The sequence below is a fragment of the Falco punctatus genome (genome assembly GCF_963210335.1).
Source record: "Falco punctatus genome assembly, chromosome: 5".
Classification (NCBI taxonomy): domain Eukaryota; kingdom Metazoa; phylum Chordata; class Aves; order Falconiformes; family Falconidae; genus Falco; species Falco punctatus.
The window spans coordinates 71,614,945-71,630,885 of NC_137584.1; the positions used below are offsets into that span (position 1 = coordinate 71,614,945).

At 41.0% G+C, this 15,941-nt stretch overlaps 1 protein-coding gene across 3 annotated transcripts in view; it reads left to right on the plus strand.

Moving 5' to 3' along the window:
- Positions 1-15,941, plus strand: part of RP1L1 (RP1 like 1) — a 77,008-nt gene that overhangs the window by 45,979 nt on the left and 15,088 nt on the right. For all 3 annotated transcript variants that reach the window (XM_080389167.1, XM_080389168.1, XM_080389166.1), the window contains one exon: positions 1,504-2,161. In XM_080389167.1, coding sequence (XP_080245293.1) covers positions 1,523-2,161 — 639 coding nt within the window. In that variant the 5' untranslated portion in view covers positions 1,504-1,522. The remainder of the gene's footprint in view (positions 1-1,503; positions 2,162-15,941) is intronic.

The following is a 15,941-nucleotide window of genomic DNA, read 5'->3' on the forward strand; positions in this document are numbered from 1 at the left end:
ACTAGAACTTTATCAAGCTGCTACAAGTAGTATAACCAGGAGCAAACTGAAGGAAACATGTCTTTAGGAATGCTTTTATTGTTTTCTATCTAATTTGTGAACATTAAAAAAATTTTCTTTCTTGTGAGAGATTTTTTTAAAGTTGCAATAGAAAACTGCTATCAACTAAGAACATAATTTGGAACATAAATTGGCTGTAGGTTCTTGTAGCCAGAATCATCTTCTGCAAGCTACAAGACAGGCTACTGTCTTCCTTACTAACAATTCAAATGGTTTGCTGCCTATCTCTGGGAAGTAACTTCTGACCAGACGATGACAACCCTAAAGGCCATTTTGAGAATCTTCATTTGAGTCATTAACTCCAAGTGAACTGTGGATAGTTCATATTCATGAAATAGACATTTGTTGTACTCATTACAGCTGATGTTTTAGCAGCTGTAAATACTGCTAATATTTTTTTTTTCCATGTCAAAACCAAAGTGTCTTCTTTTTGGACATAGTAGTTTCATTCCATGTGGAGTCTGAATTTTTTAGTGACGGACTTCCAAGACAATGCATTCAATAAGGGCAAGTAAGAAAGAGTAGAGTCCAGACTCCTTTCCACTTGTCCCCATCATGGCAAAGACGTTACAAACATTTGCGTTCCAAAAGATGGGGCTGAACCACCAGACTTAAACACCAAAGTCAGCTTAGTTTTGAAAGTGAAGGACACCAGCTTCTCTGGCACAAATTGGGCAGATCATTCTCCTCACACCTGTGCTTACCAGGTTGCTTTCAAATTTTCCCACTGTTTAGCAGAATCAGCTTTTGTAGTTCTCTTTGAGGTCTTGTCATAGTTCTTACTGCTATCTGTTTGCACTGCTGCTTTGGATTTTCATCCAGACCTTGCCTTAGCGGTCTATGGCATGACCATGTGCAACGGTTCTGGACCCAGGCTACTCTGCCCTGCAGTACACTCAGGACTGGTTGTGTGCTACAAAGTGCAGTCACTACATGAACAAATTCAGTTGTGTTGTATTATTTGTTATGCCCCAGTTCATGGGGTTAAAGGGTTACATGAGAATCTCAGCGCTCTGCTTGTAAAAATAAACCTGAAGTAATCACTAGCTCTGATTGTTTCAGAGAAAACCTCAAAAATATAAGCAAGGAAGACACAAAACTCCAAAGGACAACAATACACAAATACCAGTTTTTGTGGGTTTTGCTTGGGGTCTGACTCATAGTTTTGGTGCCTTAGGGGCGACTAACACTGACTGAATTCTCATTGGCATCTGCAGGACAAGGATGATTTAACTGTGAGGAGCAGGGTTATGGTTACTCTTCCTGCTGTGTTTCCTCCTGTCTACCTGAGCCAGTGAGTTCATAGCTCCATGTTGGTAAATCTGCTCTTGGTCAAGCATAGATGGTAAAACTGTCGTCAGGAAAACAAACTTTGCTCTCATGCTAGTCAGGCACTGATTCTGCATGACTCAAACTCTACTCTTGTTTTTGCTTCTGTTCTAGTTACCTTTAAGCAAGAGGGATGAATCAGATGCCTGATGACTACCTGTCAACCACCAGCTCCTACAACTATGAGCAGCCCTTTCCCACCGTGGCTCGGACAAGCACTGTCACCAGGGTACCCCCAGCCAAAAAAATAACATTCTTCAAGAGCGGAGATCCTCAGTTTGCAGGAGTCAAGATGGCCATCAATCAGAGAAGCTTCAAGAGCTTCAATGCACTCATGGATGACCTTTCTCATCGGGTCCCACTGCCATTTGGGGTACGGACCATCACTACCCCACGAGGAATACATTGCATCAGCGAGCTGGACCAGCTGGAGGATGGAGGATGCTACCTTTGCTCCGACAAGAAGTATGTCAAACCTATTAACATCACTTCTGTGGGACACAGGCCAGGCCCTCCGCGAAATGGTCGTCCCTCCAGTACCATGAGAAGAGCAGCTCAGGAGGGCAAGCTTGAAGATTATTCCGCACCTTTCACTCACCACGGCCCCAGAATACCCAAGAAAATCACTCTAGTTAAAAACGGGGAAAGTGGTTTTCGACGCTCAATTATCTTGAATCGCAGAAATGCCAGGAGTTTCAAAACACTCCTGGATGAGATTTCAGAGATCCTGCAGTTCCCAGTAAAGAAACTCTACACTGCTGATGGGAAGAAGGCAAGTATCTCTGACACCTGGTGCTGGTCAGTTATTCTAACAGGTGTTACCACATCAGCTTTGCATCAGTGATGCAAATCTATTAGCTCATGGGGCCAATAGTTTGCCCACATTACCTTAATCCTTTGAGCTTGTGTAGTTAATGTCACGTTAGTTACCTCCCCATTAATTACATGAAGGGATGATACAGAAGAAACTTGTTCAACAATTCAAGAACTTTATGCATCAGATATTGTTTTGAGTCAATGGGAGGCAACTTCTGCCAGAAGCCCAGAAACTCAATGTTCTACAGCTGAGTATAGAACCCTAAATAAACTTCTAGTAATGGAGTTTTCAACCTTCTCCTGTGAGGCACATCCCAACAGAGGCTTAACTTTTCTGTACCTAACAATCAGGAATTCAACAGAATAAGATGTCCCTCAGGTAGCACCTTGTGGTTGCATAGTTCCTAACAGGGTCCTGCTCATTATGTGGGATCCTCAGTGTTATGGTAATATAACTAATCAATGTGTGAGTAATTAGGGTATGAGTAGGATCAGGAGACTCATTTGTATTGATGCTTTGGTAAATGTGCCAACTGAGATTGACCATTATAATAAATTCAGGGCACAACAAATCCTTTGTTCTTCTGTTTCCAAAGGAATTTCCTGGCAAACCTGAGAATCTCCAGATTTTTTCTCCATCTCTTTGTAACATAGACTAACCTGTACTTCCATTTCTTCTGAAGAGGTGTCACATGTTAGCCCGATTTGTCCCTGGCAATGCAGCTGAGTGGAGCAGTTATCCAGCTTCTTGCCACTTTTTCCACCTTTACAGTGCTGTGTGCCAGCTCCTCAGTGGTAATGTTACAAGCATTTGTGGTGTTACTTTCTGAACCAGATGACTGAAATGACTTGGGTTCAAATGACCAATCCAGGAGGGGAGAAAAAAAAAAAAAAAGGAGGAATATTTTTAACCCAAATCATTTTGGCTTGGCACAGGGACAGGAGTGTGCAGCTGTGATGGAGAGAGGGAGGGGATGATGGTGCCTTCAGCCATCTTTCCTCGTGGAGGCAACATGTCATATCACAGTGCTTTCTGCTATGCCAATCACTCTGGAAAGAACTTCCTGTTCTCAGCTGGAGGATCCAAGGAAAATGTCCTTCCCAAACATCCTATTGCTACAGCTTTCCCAGCCCTACTGAACTAGAGGCTAAAAGAGTGTCAGGCTGACTGCAGTCAGAGATGAGATGAAATGCCAGGGAAAAGACAGTGCCACTCCACGCACGCCAAGCAAGTGAAATTACAATCTTGCTAGGACACTGAGGGTCCTGTAGAAACTAAGGATTTATGGGATGGGACTCAGGAGCAGGAGAAGAAACATAGCCATGGACAAACCAAGCATGGCCTAGGATAAGAAGAATAGATATTTCATCTCCTCAGACTTTATGGCCTAACAGTCAGCTGTCTACATCCAAGATGAGCAAGCTGGCCACCCTACTGTGGGATTCATCTTTTCTAAGTGTGTCCAGAGGTCAGTGTTTCTCCTAATGGGAGAGCAGAAAAAAATGGTTCACTTGTAGGCAACTGCATAGTAGACAAGATGAGTTCCATGCCCTAGGCCAGGGGTCCTCAAACTACGTCCTGTGGGCTGAATATGGGCACCCAGGGTCCTCCTGCCCGCCCCCCCCCCCCCCCCCCCCGGGCTGGGGGTTGGGGGGGAAGCCAAGCAGCTGCAGATGACTGCCTGCCACTTCATCCGCATGCCAGCCCCCCGTTTAAAACGTTTGAGGACCCCTGGTCTAGGCTATTTCAGCAGTCAATGGAAAGAAATAGGCACTTTGGACAGCTGTTTTCCAGGAACCTGTCTAAATGACTGGGTATCTGAAGTTGGATTCATTTCAGATTCAGCTACCTGGCTGTCAGTCTCTAAAGGTTTCTGTAAATGAGGTGTGTAGCTAAGTTCCCATACAGCTGTTGAGACTAAGATGACAGTCCGTTGAACTTGGACCTGGCCAAAGATAGTGTCTAGAGGCCTTCAGAATCAGTTAAGTTCTCTTTTTCTAGTTTCCATCAGTTTATTTGCAAGGTCAAGTTTTCTGTGTGCCACTACTACAACTATACTAATTAACTAAAAAATGTTAGAACACCTCATCTTTCTCCATTCTACTAAATTCTTAACGTCTTCCCTGGTTTGGTCTTGGGTCAGAGTAATGGCGTCCCAACAGCTGAGCAGCCAGGTTGCTTCAGTTTACATCCATTCTGAAGAATGGCATCTGGCACTGCTTGATTCACATCTACAGATGTAGCCAACCCAAGTAAGTAAAAAAAAAAAAAAAAAAAGAGCATAAAAACAAACCCAGCCCCGCTGCCAAGATGTGTTATAATCTAGGGATCAGTATTTTATTTTGTCACTGATTTCTCCAGTTTTCAAGACTTGGACTCCAGTCCACATGGAGATGATAATCCTGTGTAGTGGTACTTCACTCCTGCCATTTGAGAGAGTTTTTGCTCATTTACCTAGAGAAAAGTTTTGCCACCTTCTTAGTGCAGTCTTAATGTTCTCCTTGTGATTCTTAAATGAGTTTCCCACAATTTTTCTTCTAGTCATTATAAAACCCGACACTTTAGCTGGGATATATGCTAAATACACACTCCGTAAACACAGGATATTCACTATTATTCAACTTCCATCTTTCTTTCCATCTGAAGACATGCAGCAATCTCTCACATTTTCAGCTCTGCAGTGGTGGTCATCCTGTCTAACTCTATTCTCCCAGAGTCTGATCTCATCCCAAAGTGCCAAGATGTGGCAAGACACAGCTAGAGTGACGTGGGTAGAGTGACTGACCAGAAGCTGGTGACACCTACTAAGTTTTACACACTAATATCTTTGCTGACAGTGTAAGTGACAAGCTATGTAGGTCTCTGCAGGAAACAACATGTCAATAACTTTGTCACTTGTTTTGCACCCCTACTTCCAGAAACAGCCTTTGTTTCTGGAAACGGTTCAGCCCAAGCTGCACAGGAACACCACTTGAAAAGATATTGATGCTCTTTGTTGCAGCTAGATTATCTTTTCTGGCATGCTACAGAGTTTAAGATTACCCTTGATGTAGTGATAATGGTATTTTCCATGATAAATCCCAAAGGTCCCATAAAGACCGTACCCCTCTGCTGTTTTTTCTTCCATGTTTTCCATCTACAGAAATGAGTGTGAATCAAACACCATTGCTTAAAATCTCCACAGTCCCCTGGGATTCCTTTTTTGTATATATATGTTTTCATTACTATCTTGTCAATAGGCAGTTCATCTTTGGTTCCTTATTAATTTAATTTGCATTCCTTTTATTCTTGTGTAGAATATTGCAGTGGTCAGTGACTATGGGTCCAGCCTGATCAATGTTATCAGCTTACACATAGCTAGGAAATATGCAATTATTAATCCCTTTTCTGTGGAATCCTTTAAAGTTATTTTTTTGGCCATTCTTAATTTCAATAATTTACTTCTTGCTTATTAACTGTTTGTTACTGCGTATTCGATGATCATTCCTATTGGGACATTCTGGAGCTGTTATTCTAGTCTCAGATGCAAAGCATTTAAACCACAAAAAAAGACACTCTGTCTTGGGTTTTCCAATCTTCTCCTTTCATAAGGTTTCCCTAAAGCATTTCTGCTCTTCCAGCTAAGTTTTCGTGTCATACCTCATCTTCAAGATCTCTGTTCCCAATACATAGTTAGTGTGTTCCAGAGTTTTCACCAGATACTAATGGTTTCTTTGAGGAGTGAAAACAGTGAGTTTGTCATGTGATTTGGGGGATTTCCTGAAATCAGCTGGGCTGAAGTTTAATTTTGACTGTACATCTTGCCTTTATACTTACATTTGCATTTTCTGTTAGAGGTAATGAAAACAAGCCTCCATTCTTCCATGACTATTCAAAGGTGTCTGGCTGCTTAATATTTCTTGGCTACTTCCTTGTTTCTTATATTATTCTCTTTGATAATAATTTGAATTACCTTTTAATAATTTTGTAAACTTGTTCTATCACATGTCTATGTAATTTTTTTTGCAAGATTTGTTGCAGAGGACATTATTTCTGGGAAAAAGGGCTAAGATTGTGTGGAACAGTAACTTTTGACATTCATTCCCATGGTTTGACAGATTAGCTGAATAACAGTAGGATTCACTCCTAAGCAATGCATCTGGACTACTGCGTGATAGTATTTGTCTGGCTTAGGCTACCATAATTCACAGCGTTTAATAGCAGGTTCACACTATCTCTTGCTGCCAGTGTTTTCTTGATCTCTTGAAAACTGAACACAACAAAGGAAAAATCTCCTCTCCTACAGGTGAATCAAGCATCAATGGAAGTGCTATTCATAGACCTGAATGTTGCCCCTTCAATCTCCTACTATAAGTCCAGATCTAAACTCAGATCTTAAGTTAAATCACCTCTGCCACATAATGTATGGTTGGCATACACTATCCCAGTGGCTCTGGTTTAATACCTTTACCATTTTGTTGAGTAAATCCAGAACGCTTCAAAATTACATGTCTTTGGTTTCCTACTATGTCTTTATGTGGGTATAAATTGTAGGCACACATGGCACAGGCTTGTTGTTTTGTGTTCCTTTCATGTAGTGTTGAACTGAAAAAGCAGAGAAAAGTCTTTTCTTCCTTTCATAGTCCAACTAGCCCACAAATGTTTCCAATATACCTCTAAGTTTAATTCAATCATAACTCACAGGGAAATAAACTCTTTGGATGGCAGATCTTGCTGGTTTTGCACATCAGTACATTTTTTTCTCCAGACAAAACTTTTCACATTTAATTTTATAGCCCTTATTTTGCATCTTTTTTGTTGTTGTTGTTGTTGATTTTTAAAAAAATAATTTTGCTTTAGTGTAAAGTTTTACATGAAAAGGAAGAAATGCTAGTAATTTAATGAAGCCAATAAACTGACAATTTTAACTCTTTTTCATGCAACAAAGTCAGAAGAAGGTCATGGGCAGCTATGCAGAATCCTAATACAGATGATGGTCATTATAAGGTCAAAAGTGATATTGTAGCATCACGATCCATTGAAGGCCAGCACAGCTCTTGCTTTTGTGATCACATTTATTTTGCTGTTATTTTGGCTTTTCTTGCTCCCATTTGTCTGCTTGTGTACCTTGCCCATGTTTTTGCAATTGTACTTTATTAACTTGCTGGGAAAGGTCAGTCTGTTCACTGGTTGTTTCTTCTGTGGCCCAGATCATGGTCTTGGTCTTCATTGGTCTTGGCCCAGAGAGTTCCTCAGTGTTATGAATTCAGAATTAGCCTTTAATAATATTATAAACCTCAGGTCAGTAGAAACAGTGATTGAACGATCCTGATTCCAATGTTAGTATAAATCCAGAGAGGTTCTGTTGTTATTTACGCATTTGAATTTCTATTCTAGCTAACTCCTGAAGCCTTCAATGAGGTGAAACCAGTATTTTTACTCTTAAGCATCAAGTAGACTGCCTACTAGGAAGGAAGAGCTAGTTCCACTGAAGTGAATAGGCATTTAAATATTTGGGCACTGCTTTCAGCAGGGCCAGGAGCCCCTCTTCCCAAACTAACAGTGATTTTTGTTGTCAGTTTCTAATTCAGAGTAGTAATTTGATGACTAAGGGACTGAAAAGAAGTTTAATTTAGCTTAGAAAACTCACTTAAATTTTCAGCAAGTAAAAAACGTGAATCTCATAGTTATTTTCAGGTCAAGTGACTAGTTACTCTTTTTCCAGGTGATTATCTGGGAATAGTGCCTGAATAGAGAACTCTATTATTCAGGTTAACATTGACATGTCAGAAACTTGCCACTGAAACTTCGTGCAAGTTTTTGCAGTAAAAGATAAACAGGCCTGAATTTAATTTATCTAAATGTGATCAGTTTATTAGGCGTTTAGGATGGGGGGTAATTTTGTCTGTTGGCCTCTCTTTATTGACTATAGAAGAAGATCCGAAGGCTGACTTAGACTAGCCACCTAAAATTAACCCAGGCCCAAGTTTTCATGCACGTGTTTTGAAGTACTCCAGATACTGAAATATTAGCAAACATAAGACATGGGACTCTACATCTATAGACCACTTGGCTCATGACACAGTTGAAAATTGCAGCTTTCTTAGTTTTAACTAGGGACACCAGTTCTACACTAAAAAGGGACTAGATGCACTACTAAGCAAATATTTCAATTAAAAGAATTAGAGTAAAATTTGTAGGTTATCTTGTCCATCAGAAAGACTTCCACCTCCATTCTGGGAATTTCTTGTACAACCTAGTGGATTTTCTATCTCCATGGTCTAAACCACAGGAGAGTGCACCTATGTGCAGATCCCCACCTGTGCCTCTGGAGAGGGAAGAATGCCTTTAGGGGCAAAAAGGCAGACAGAGATCATAGAAAGGGCAGAAATCCTCACAGACAATTAAGAAATGACGTGCAGGATTGCATGGCAGCAACCGCACAGCAACAGAGGATTTCCCTTCAAAATGGCAATTATCCAGAGTCCACCATCTGCACAGTCATCAAGACTTCTCTAAGTCACAGGAACCCAGCAACATGACTATGTGTCTAGTCACAGATGTCCTGATCTCTGCACTTACTCTTGATTCACAAGGCCTTCCTTTTACTGACTGTCTTAAATTAAAACAAAACCAAAAACAAATTCTTCCTTAAAATCCAATACTCCTTCTTGTGTGGCGTTTGAAACCACATTGTGTTATGGCAAATAGTCTACATAGTTTATGGCTACCAGTGGTGATTAGCATGAGCTTCTCAAATGGGATTTATCAACCGTCAGAAAAGTTTTCCAAGGGATGCAGCTAGCTTTATGTTTGTTGGGGTCAGGCCAAGACTTAGATGTCCTTTTGCTCATGCTCAGGGCTAACCATAAGTTGTTATATTTAATGAGTGAATCTGATCCGGTCTGTTATGTAGCAAGGCAGAGTAGATAACCAGAAAGGTGCTGTTTTGCCTTAGACTGTGCAAGTGAGAACATTGCAGAATGAGCACTGCATGCAACCGAATTTCCTTGAGGGATCAGAGAATTACTGTGCAAGTTAATCAGGGGAGCAATCATGAGTTAAGGAATGCTTCCTCAGGCACCACTAACTGGAGACTGTAAAGGATTAGTTATTAGAAACTCCTTGGGGTAAGGACCCTCATTTTTCTTCTGTGTTTGTTTGGAATGAGACACATTAAATGCTGTGGCAAGACTAACCATTCTGGGTCAAATCAAGCCATCTGTGGCAGTGGCCAGTTGTAGCAGTCTTAGGGAAAGACAGAAGAGCACATACAAAGCAGTTCTTTTTCTGGTGTTTTTTCTCAGTCTCCAGCAACCTGTAGGCTAAAATATTCCTCAGTCAGAAGCAGCACCATGGGCTACAGCTACTCAACTAGACAGAACAGTATCACGGCACGTATCTGTCTCTGACACCAAATGGCACTGTCTGTACATAACCATACTAAGAAGCCTCCAAAACAGGGTCAAATTCCCACAGCTTCTAAAATTAGGTGGCCATTCAAGTTGCCTCTTAGAAAATGTTCCCTGGTGTCTGTTAACTCCCAGATCTGCCCAGGAATTGCTTGGTCAAGTACCAGTTGATCCAGGCTCTAAATGCACTGAAGACCATTCCAAAAATTTAACAGTATAGGCAACCCTATTCCAGTGCCCTATATCCAGAGTTGTTTAATTGAGCAGTAAAGACAGAACTTTTCTTTTTAGCTGTTATTACCAAAGTTATTGCCCTAACACTATTATTAAATGGTTCTTGATACTAATGACTGCATTTGCAGTGACCTTAGGGTGCAAGGCCAGGAAACAGGCTTGTCTGACATATTTCCTGACTCGGATTTACACATCCATATAGCCATTTCTAGGACATCTGTCAACTGCTTGCAGGCATCCTCTAGGCCACTAATGTTTGGGCTAACAAGCTCATCTGTCTTCATGACAGGTGTCATCAAGACCCTGATGGAGCTGTAAGAGGGAAATGGGATAAATGGAGGCAAATAAACTGGTTTAAAATGTGGTCTATATATAAACAATAAGAGAAGAAAGGTGATAATTTCCCTCCTTGGGATATTTAATGTTCTGATTCCATGTTGACATACTCACTGTGACACTTGGTTTCGTGCTGTGTTCGGGTATGAATAATTGCAACCAATTTCAGCCCCTCATCTGGTGCGAACCGTTGTTATCAAGTGAGCTGTACCACTTTCCACCCACCATGTGTGTGACTCATAGTCTAAAAACAAACCACAGGTTTCAGGTTCAATATTCTCTGATTCCATGCCAAAACCACAATGACTCAAATGAGATTTACACAAGCTATCTGTAAACCTCAGCAAAACTTTCCATGAACCTGATCCATAAGAAGACTCATATCCAGGTGTGTTTTATGAACCTTTGAGATGCCCCGAAATCATTTGGCCCAGTGCCTTACAACATGTAGTTAAACGGACCCCGTGTCCTAGCCACTTTCTTATCTAACATATACCAAATCTAATACTTTCTTATCTAACATATACCAAATGCAAATGATTCCCTTAGCCTAAGGAGATTTTGTTCCTTCGATAATAATGTAGCAAAGTGTAATTACTTTCTAATTCTTTTGAATTTAATCCAGGGCAAAGACATTTCCAATCATATTATTGAGTATATGCAATAATATTTGTGAACATGACACTTCTATGTATTCATTTACCTAGTATACAGAGAGTAGCAGAGTTCCACCCTCTCCTGGAAAACCTGTGAATTTTCTTTAAGTACTTGTAGAAATCACGGTTTCTGCAACGACTTTTTTCAGGAAAGGGTGTTTATTTCGTAAGGAAATCTGGTTTTCCAAATGCAGATTTTGGAGTCTTAACCAACAGTGGGACAGGAAAATAAGGCATGTTTTGCATTTTCATCCATTTGCTTCATCCTTTTGGGCCCTGAACAGAGAATTCAAAGGGTTCTGCTGCCACTCTTTGCAGGGTCTAGTTCTCTTTCAGCTTGCATCTTTTCTGAAATAACTTAAATTAACATCAGGAGAGCTACTTCTACTGTGTAGAAGTAAACAGCTTTCTAGCTTTCTCATTTGTACTACAGACTTTGCAAATTGGGAGGGAAACACTGGACTCAATAACAAGAAAATTATTCAATTAAACCAGTGTTTTCAGCTAAATATATTTATCTTTTTGTCCTGAGCTTTTGGAGTGCATGTTCGGTATCCATAGTGTTCAACAAGCACAATGTGCCAATGTTTATGCTAAGAGACACCTGGGATAGTAAGACCATCAAACAATATGGATTTATGAGCTTGATTTAGGAGCAATAGTGTTTATATACTCAGTCCAAGCTCCTGCAACTAGTTGGAGTACATCTATGTTGTGCTTCCCTCTTTGCCCCCCAACAACTTCCCGCTGGAGTAACCTTTCATCCATGATGTAGCTATTCCCCATTACAAAAAGAGTAATTTTTGAGAACTTCTGGTCACGGGGAAAAGCTTGAACTCATGAGCTGTATCCTTCCCACTGACTCAATCACCACACAGATAATCACAAGAACCAAATGCTTAGCATTTTTCGAGACTTGTCAGTTTTTAAGCTAATCCTTGCCCTTGGAGAGGATAAGGGCAGGTGCTTGGGGTGGGGTGGATGTTAGTCTGACTCATGATTTTCAAATGCTCTTGTTGGATGGACCAGATTTGATGAACCCAGTGCCAAAGGAGCAGGTGGTAGACTGATTTCAGTGAGGTACCACAGCATGTCAGACGGTGTAAAACATCTGTAGCAAAAACTTTCTAAGAAATGCCTTCCTCTCTTCTGTGTTGAAATTTGTACTCTTAACAGTAATTTTCTGTTTCTCTGGCTGATTTGCAACTGGAGCAGTTTCAGACCTCATTTTGAGCTGACAGGGTCACATCAAAAGGCCATCAAAAGCTTCCATATGAAGTCAGTGCAATGTGGGGACCTCCTCAATTCAATCCAGCACTCAGTGGAAGTCCTCAGGAAGCATCCCATAGTCTTCACCAGGAACCAGCTCATCCTCCACAGAGGCAGTAACTGTGGCACCCCTCATACAATCCTAGCAGCCTGTCTTCCAAGCTGAACCAGGCTGTAAATCAGTTTTCTTCCGCTTTTTGTCCTCTTCACCTATTTCTCAAAAACATTTCGGCTTTCTTCATGCCTTTCTTTTATTTTCAGTCTTCCCTCTTCTTTCCCCTTTTTCCATGCAGTGTTTCTCCTCTGCTGCTACTCCAAAGATTTCCAATGGCCACCAAACTTCTGATTGTAGTATTTCTCCTGGACTGCTGAAAGACATGTTAATCCAGAATATTTCCAGAGCCAAACTCAGAATATTTTCTTTACGCATGTGCAAAGTGTCACACACAGGGAAAAGGCGCCTGTGAGTACTTCAGAAAGAGCTGCCAGCAGTGCAATAGCTGAACATGATCTTTGCCTGTGGTTGACTGAGAAAGCAGTGCACGATTCCTCTATCTTTCACATATTTTACTTGGCTGTTTGAGTGCTACATGGTCTGATTTCCAGATCACAACTCCCAAAGCTATCATTTTTCATGCAACTTTATGCAGTGGTCAAAACAGAAAACTAGACAGCTCATGTCTGAAAAGTTTGAGAAGATGCTGATTTTTTTAAAAAAATGTTGGTATGACAAATTGTCTTACATTGCTGTATTTCAGCATCCAGAGCAACTGGCTGGCCCATATTCCCATGATATAAGCATAAAATAAAGGTAGCAGCATGTAATTTATGTTCAGCAAATTGACACACTGGCGCCTGTCCTTCCTGCATGTGGATTTTGGGACCTGATATTTGATTTTGTGTGTAAAAGACCATGTGAGCTTTGGTTCGCTGTGGAGATGGAAGAGATGCTGCGTATTCTTTTCTGGACAAATCATTTGGGTGCTACTGTTTGCAGAGGATTAGATCCATTTCTATGTAATAGTTCTGCACTTCAACATTACCTCTTGTTCTGCATTCTTTCTGACGTGATGGGGAGAGCCTTTTGGCCCGTGCTGGTTTTAGAGAAAGTGAGGTCAAGCAAGGCACTTTCCTGTACCTTCCTCCTCCTTGTCTTCTGCTAATTTGCTAATATGTATGTGGGCATGGAGTGGCAACACCCCATGATTCACCTTCTGACCAACAGATAAACATCGCTTTAAAGAACCACTCCCCAGAAGAACCACTGTCTGATTCCTCCAGCACAAAGTCTGGGGAAGGGAAGGACAAATGTATTCTTTGCATGAATAAAATACAAAAGTTGTTATTGTTAAATGGAAATACCCCAGCTCAGAGCCTGGATGCCCCTGGATTGAATGTAATACAAGTACAAAACAAAAGGGCTGTTCGCACTCCACAGAGTTGTAAGTCTGAATGAACGACAGAAGGGAACAGATGAAAGCGCACAAGGAAATGAGGCAATAAGTCAGCATGATAGGCAATGAACTCAGCCCGTTAGCCTTTTCTTCAACGTGTCTGTTACAAGCTTTTCCTGTTTCTTTCTTGCATCTCTGCACTTCTTTGAAAGGTGGATTAGCTTACGGACTTGTGATTTCAACCGTGTCTTACAGTATTTCCCCATTCTTTCTCTCTTTAACTCTATATGCCTTTGGTTGGCCATCAGCCAGCAGAGGGAAAACAAAAGGTATCTCCGAACATTTTACTTTCATCAGAAACTGGTATCTATATTCAGCTTCTGAGGTGAATAAGGTTTACAAAGGTTCTTTCTTCTCGGGGAAAAGCCAGAGAGCATGTTCACAACAAGCAACAGAGTCCTTTTTTTTGGAGATGTTATATTTTTCTCTGTCTTCTGTTTAGGTATTGATGAGATTTTATTATTAATTGTGTTGCAGTAGCACCTAGAGGTCCTTGCTGAGATCACAGCCCCTTTGCGGTAGGTACTGTACAGTCACATTCATGGAAACAATCCATCCTCCAACGGATAGCACCCAAACTGGAAAAAATATAACATAGTTCAGAAGAGAGGATGTCCTTTCATTTCCACCTCACACATTGTGGCCTCCCCAGTGGGGCTCAGAGTAACATCTATGAAATATTTTTATGGGAAAGAACATCCAGCTTTCTTGAACCAACTCATACATGACACACCCCACTGTGACAGGCAGTTCATGTGGTACGACAGAATGAAGTATGCAAGTAAACAAACCTTTTACTGTTTTGAAAAATCCTAATTTTATTGTCAGGAGCACAAAGGCTTCAATGAAACCTAAAGACATAGCTGACATTTCCTTGGAAGAGTCTGTGCATATAACTTTAACACACAGCAAATTGCAATTTTTTTTTTCATGGCAGCACCTGATCTTTGACGTCACAGTCGTTTATGGGCTAGAAACTGATATAAACACAAATACTTCAACAGAGGCAAGTATTGGCAACAAGTTTTCTGCTTCCTGGTCCAGAACTTCACTCACAGCCTCCATAATCCTCCTGGTTCCTGATCCAGAGTCTGTAGAGGTCGGCAAGTTTTTCTCCATTGGTTACAGTGGGATTTGGATCAGGTTTTATAGTAAGATTGAGAAACATAATTTCATTCTCAGGGATTACACAACAAAACTTTAACAGGAGTCTATTTCAGCCCAACGAGTGCAAACTGCTAGACCTTGTTCGCTGTGAATTTTGCTTAGTGGATTTTTGCCTCTGAAGATCAAGTGCCTTACCTGTGAGCAACCCTTCTCATGAGTTCGTATGACAGGGTAGTTACACTGACGGAACTCAAAAGAGGGCTTGTACGAGGTCTGAGCGATCCAGTGGAACTCCTTCTGAACCCATCGAAGACCTTTATTATAAGGCGTTCATTTTCTTCCATTTTAGTCCTGATTGTTCACTTGTCATGGACTACAATACTCTTGAAGTTACTGTGTTTTGGGATTCAGCTTGCAAATGAAGACTCTTATTTTTTTAACTGTCTCTACATGATTATGCTAGATGTTTCCTGCTCAGCTTTCAGATGGTAGTCTGGTGGAAGACAGGTCTCCTCTTTGTGTTGTGTCCTGTCTGCTGTTCTCAAGCACATACTAGAACATCTCCAATTGCTCTAGGTATCTACATTTAGACAACTGCATTGAGACGATCGCCTTTCTCTCTAGTCAGTGAAAAAGCTAGGCGTGTCCAATGGGAGATGTACCACCTCTATCAGGTGCCTTTCCTGGGGTGGAATGATCTGTCCTCCAGAAATACTGATTGCTCTCCACCAATGTGCAAGAAGCCTAGACTGTAAAAATTTGCCTACAATCAAGTGTGATGAGTTAATGGAGAAACAATAGGGCAGGGCATTCCCTTCTCTATCACAACTCCTTCAGGCGATCACCAGATTTTACGTATTCACAATCAGTTGCCTTTGCTTTTTACGGCTAAATTGAACCGGGATGTAATGCTGTTTTCTTGTAATAATACTAATCCTGGCACGAGTAGTCAAAATCTTGCTGTGGCATCCTGAGGGAACTGAGGAATCTGTTTACCAGAAGGATTTCCTTGCAGGCTACTGCGCAGAAGAGATAAATGGCATCTCTGAGCAAAAAAAGAAAATTTTAATGTCAGAAAAAATCTGTGCAGACCACCCAGTAGCCACCACTTTATATCACTGATGCATCTTCTGATTTGCCCTCCACACCTTAAAAGAAAGCACCAAATATCTGCTTTAAAATAAAACACATCCCACCCTAATGGCATTTATTTTTCTCCACTGATTGTGACAGCTAAAGCACATAAGAACATCTACCTTCTACTCTTTCAGTTCCACCACACTTTTCC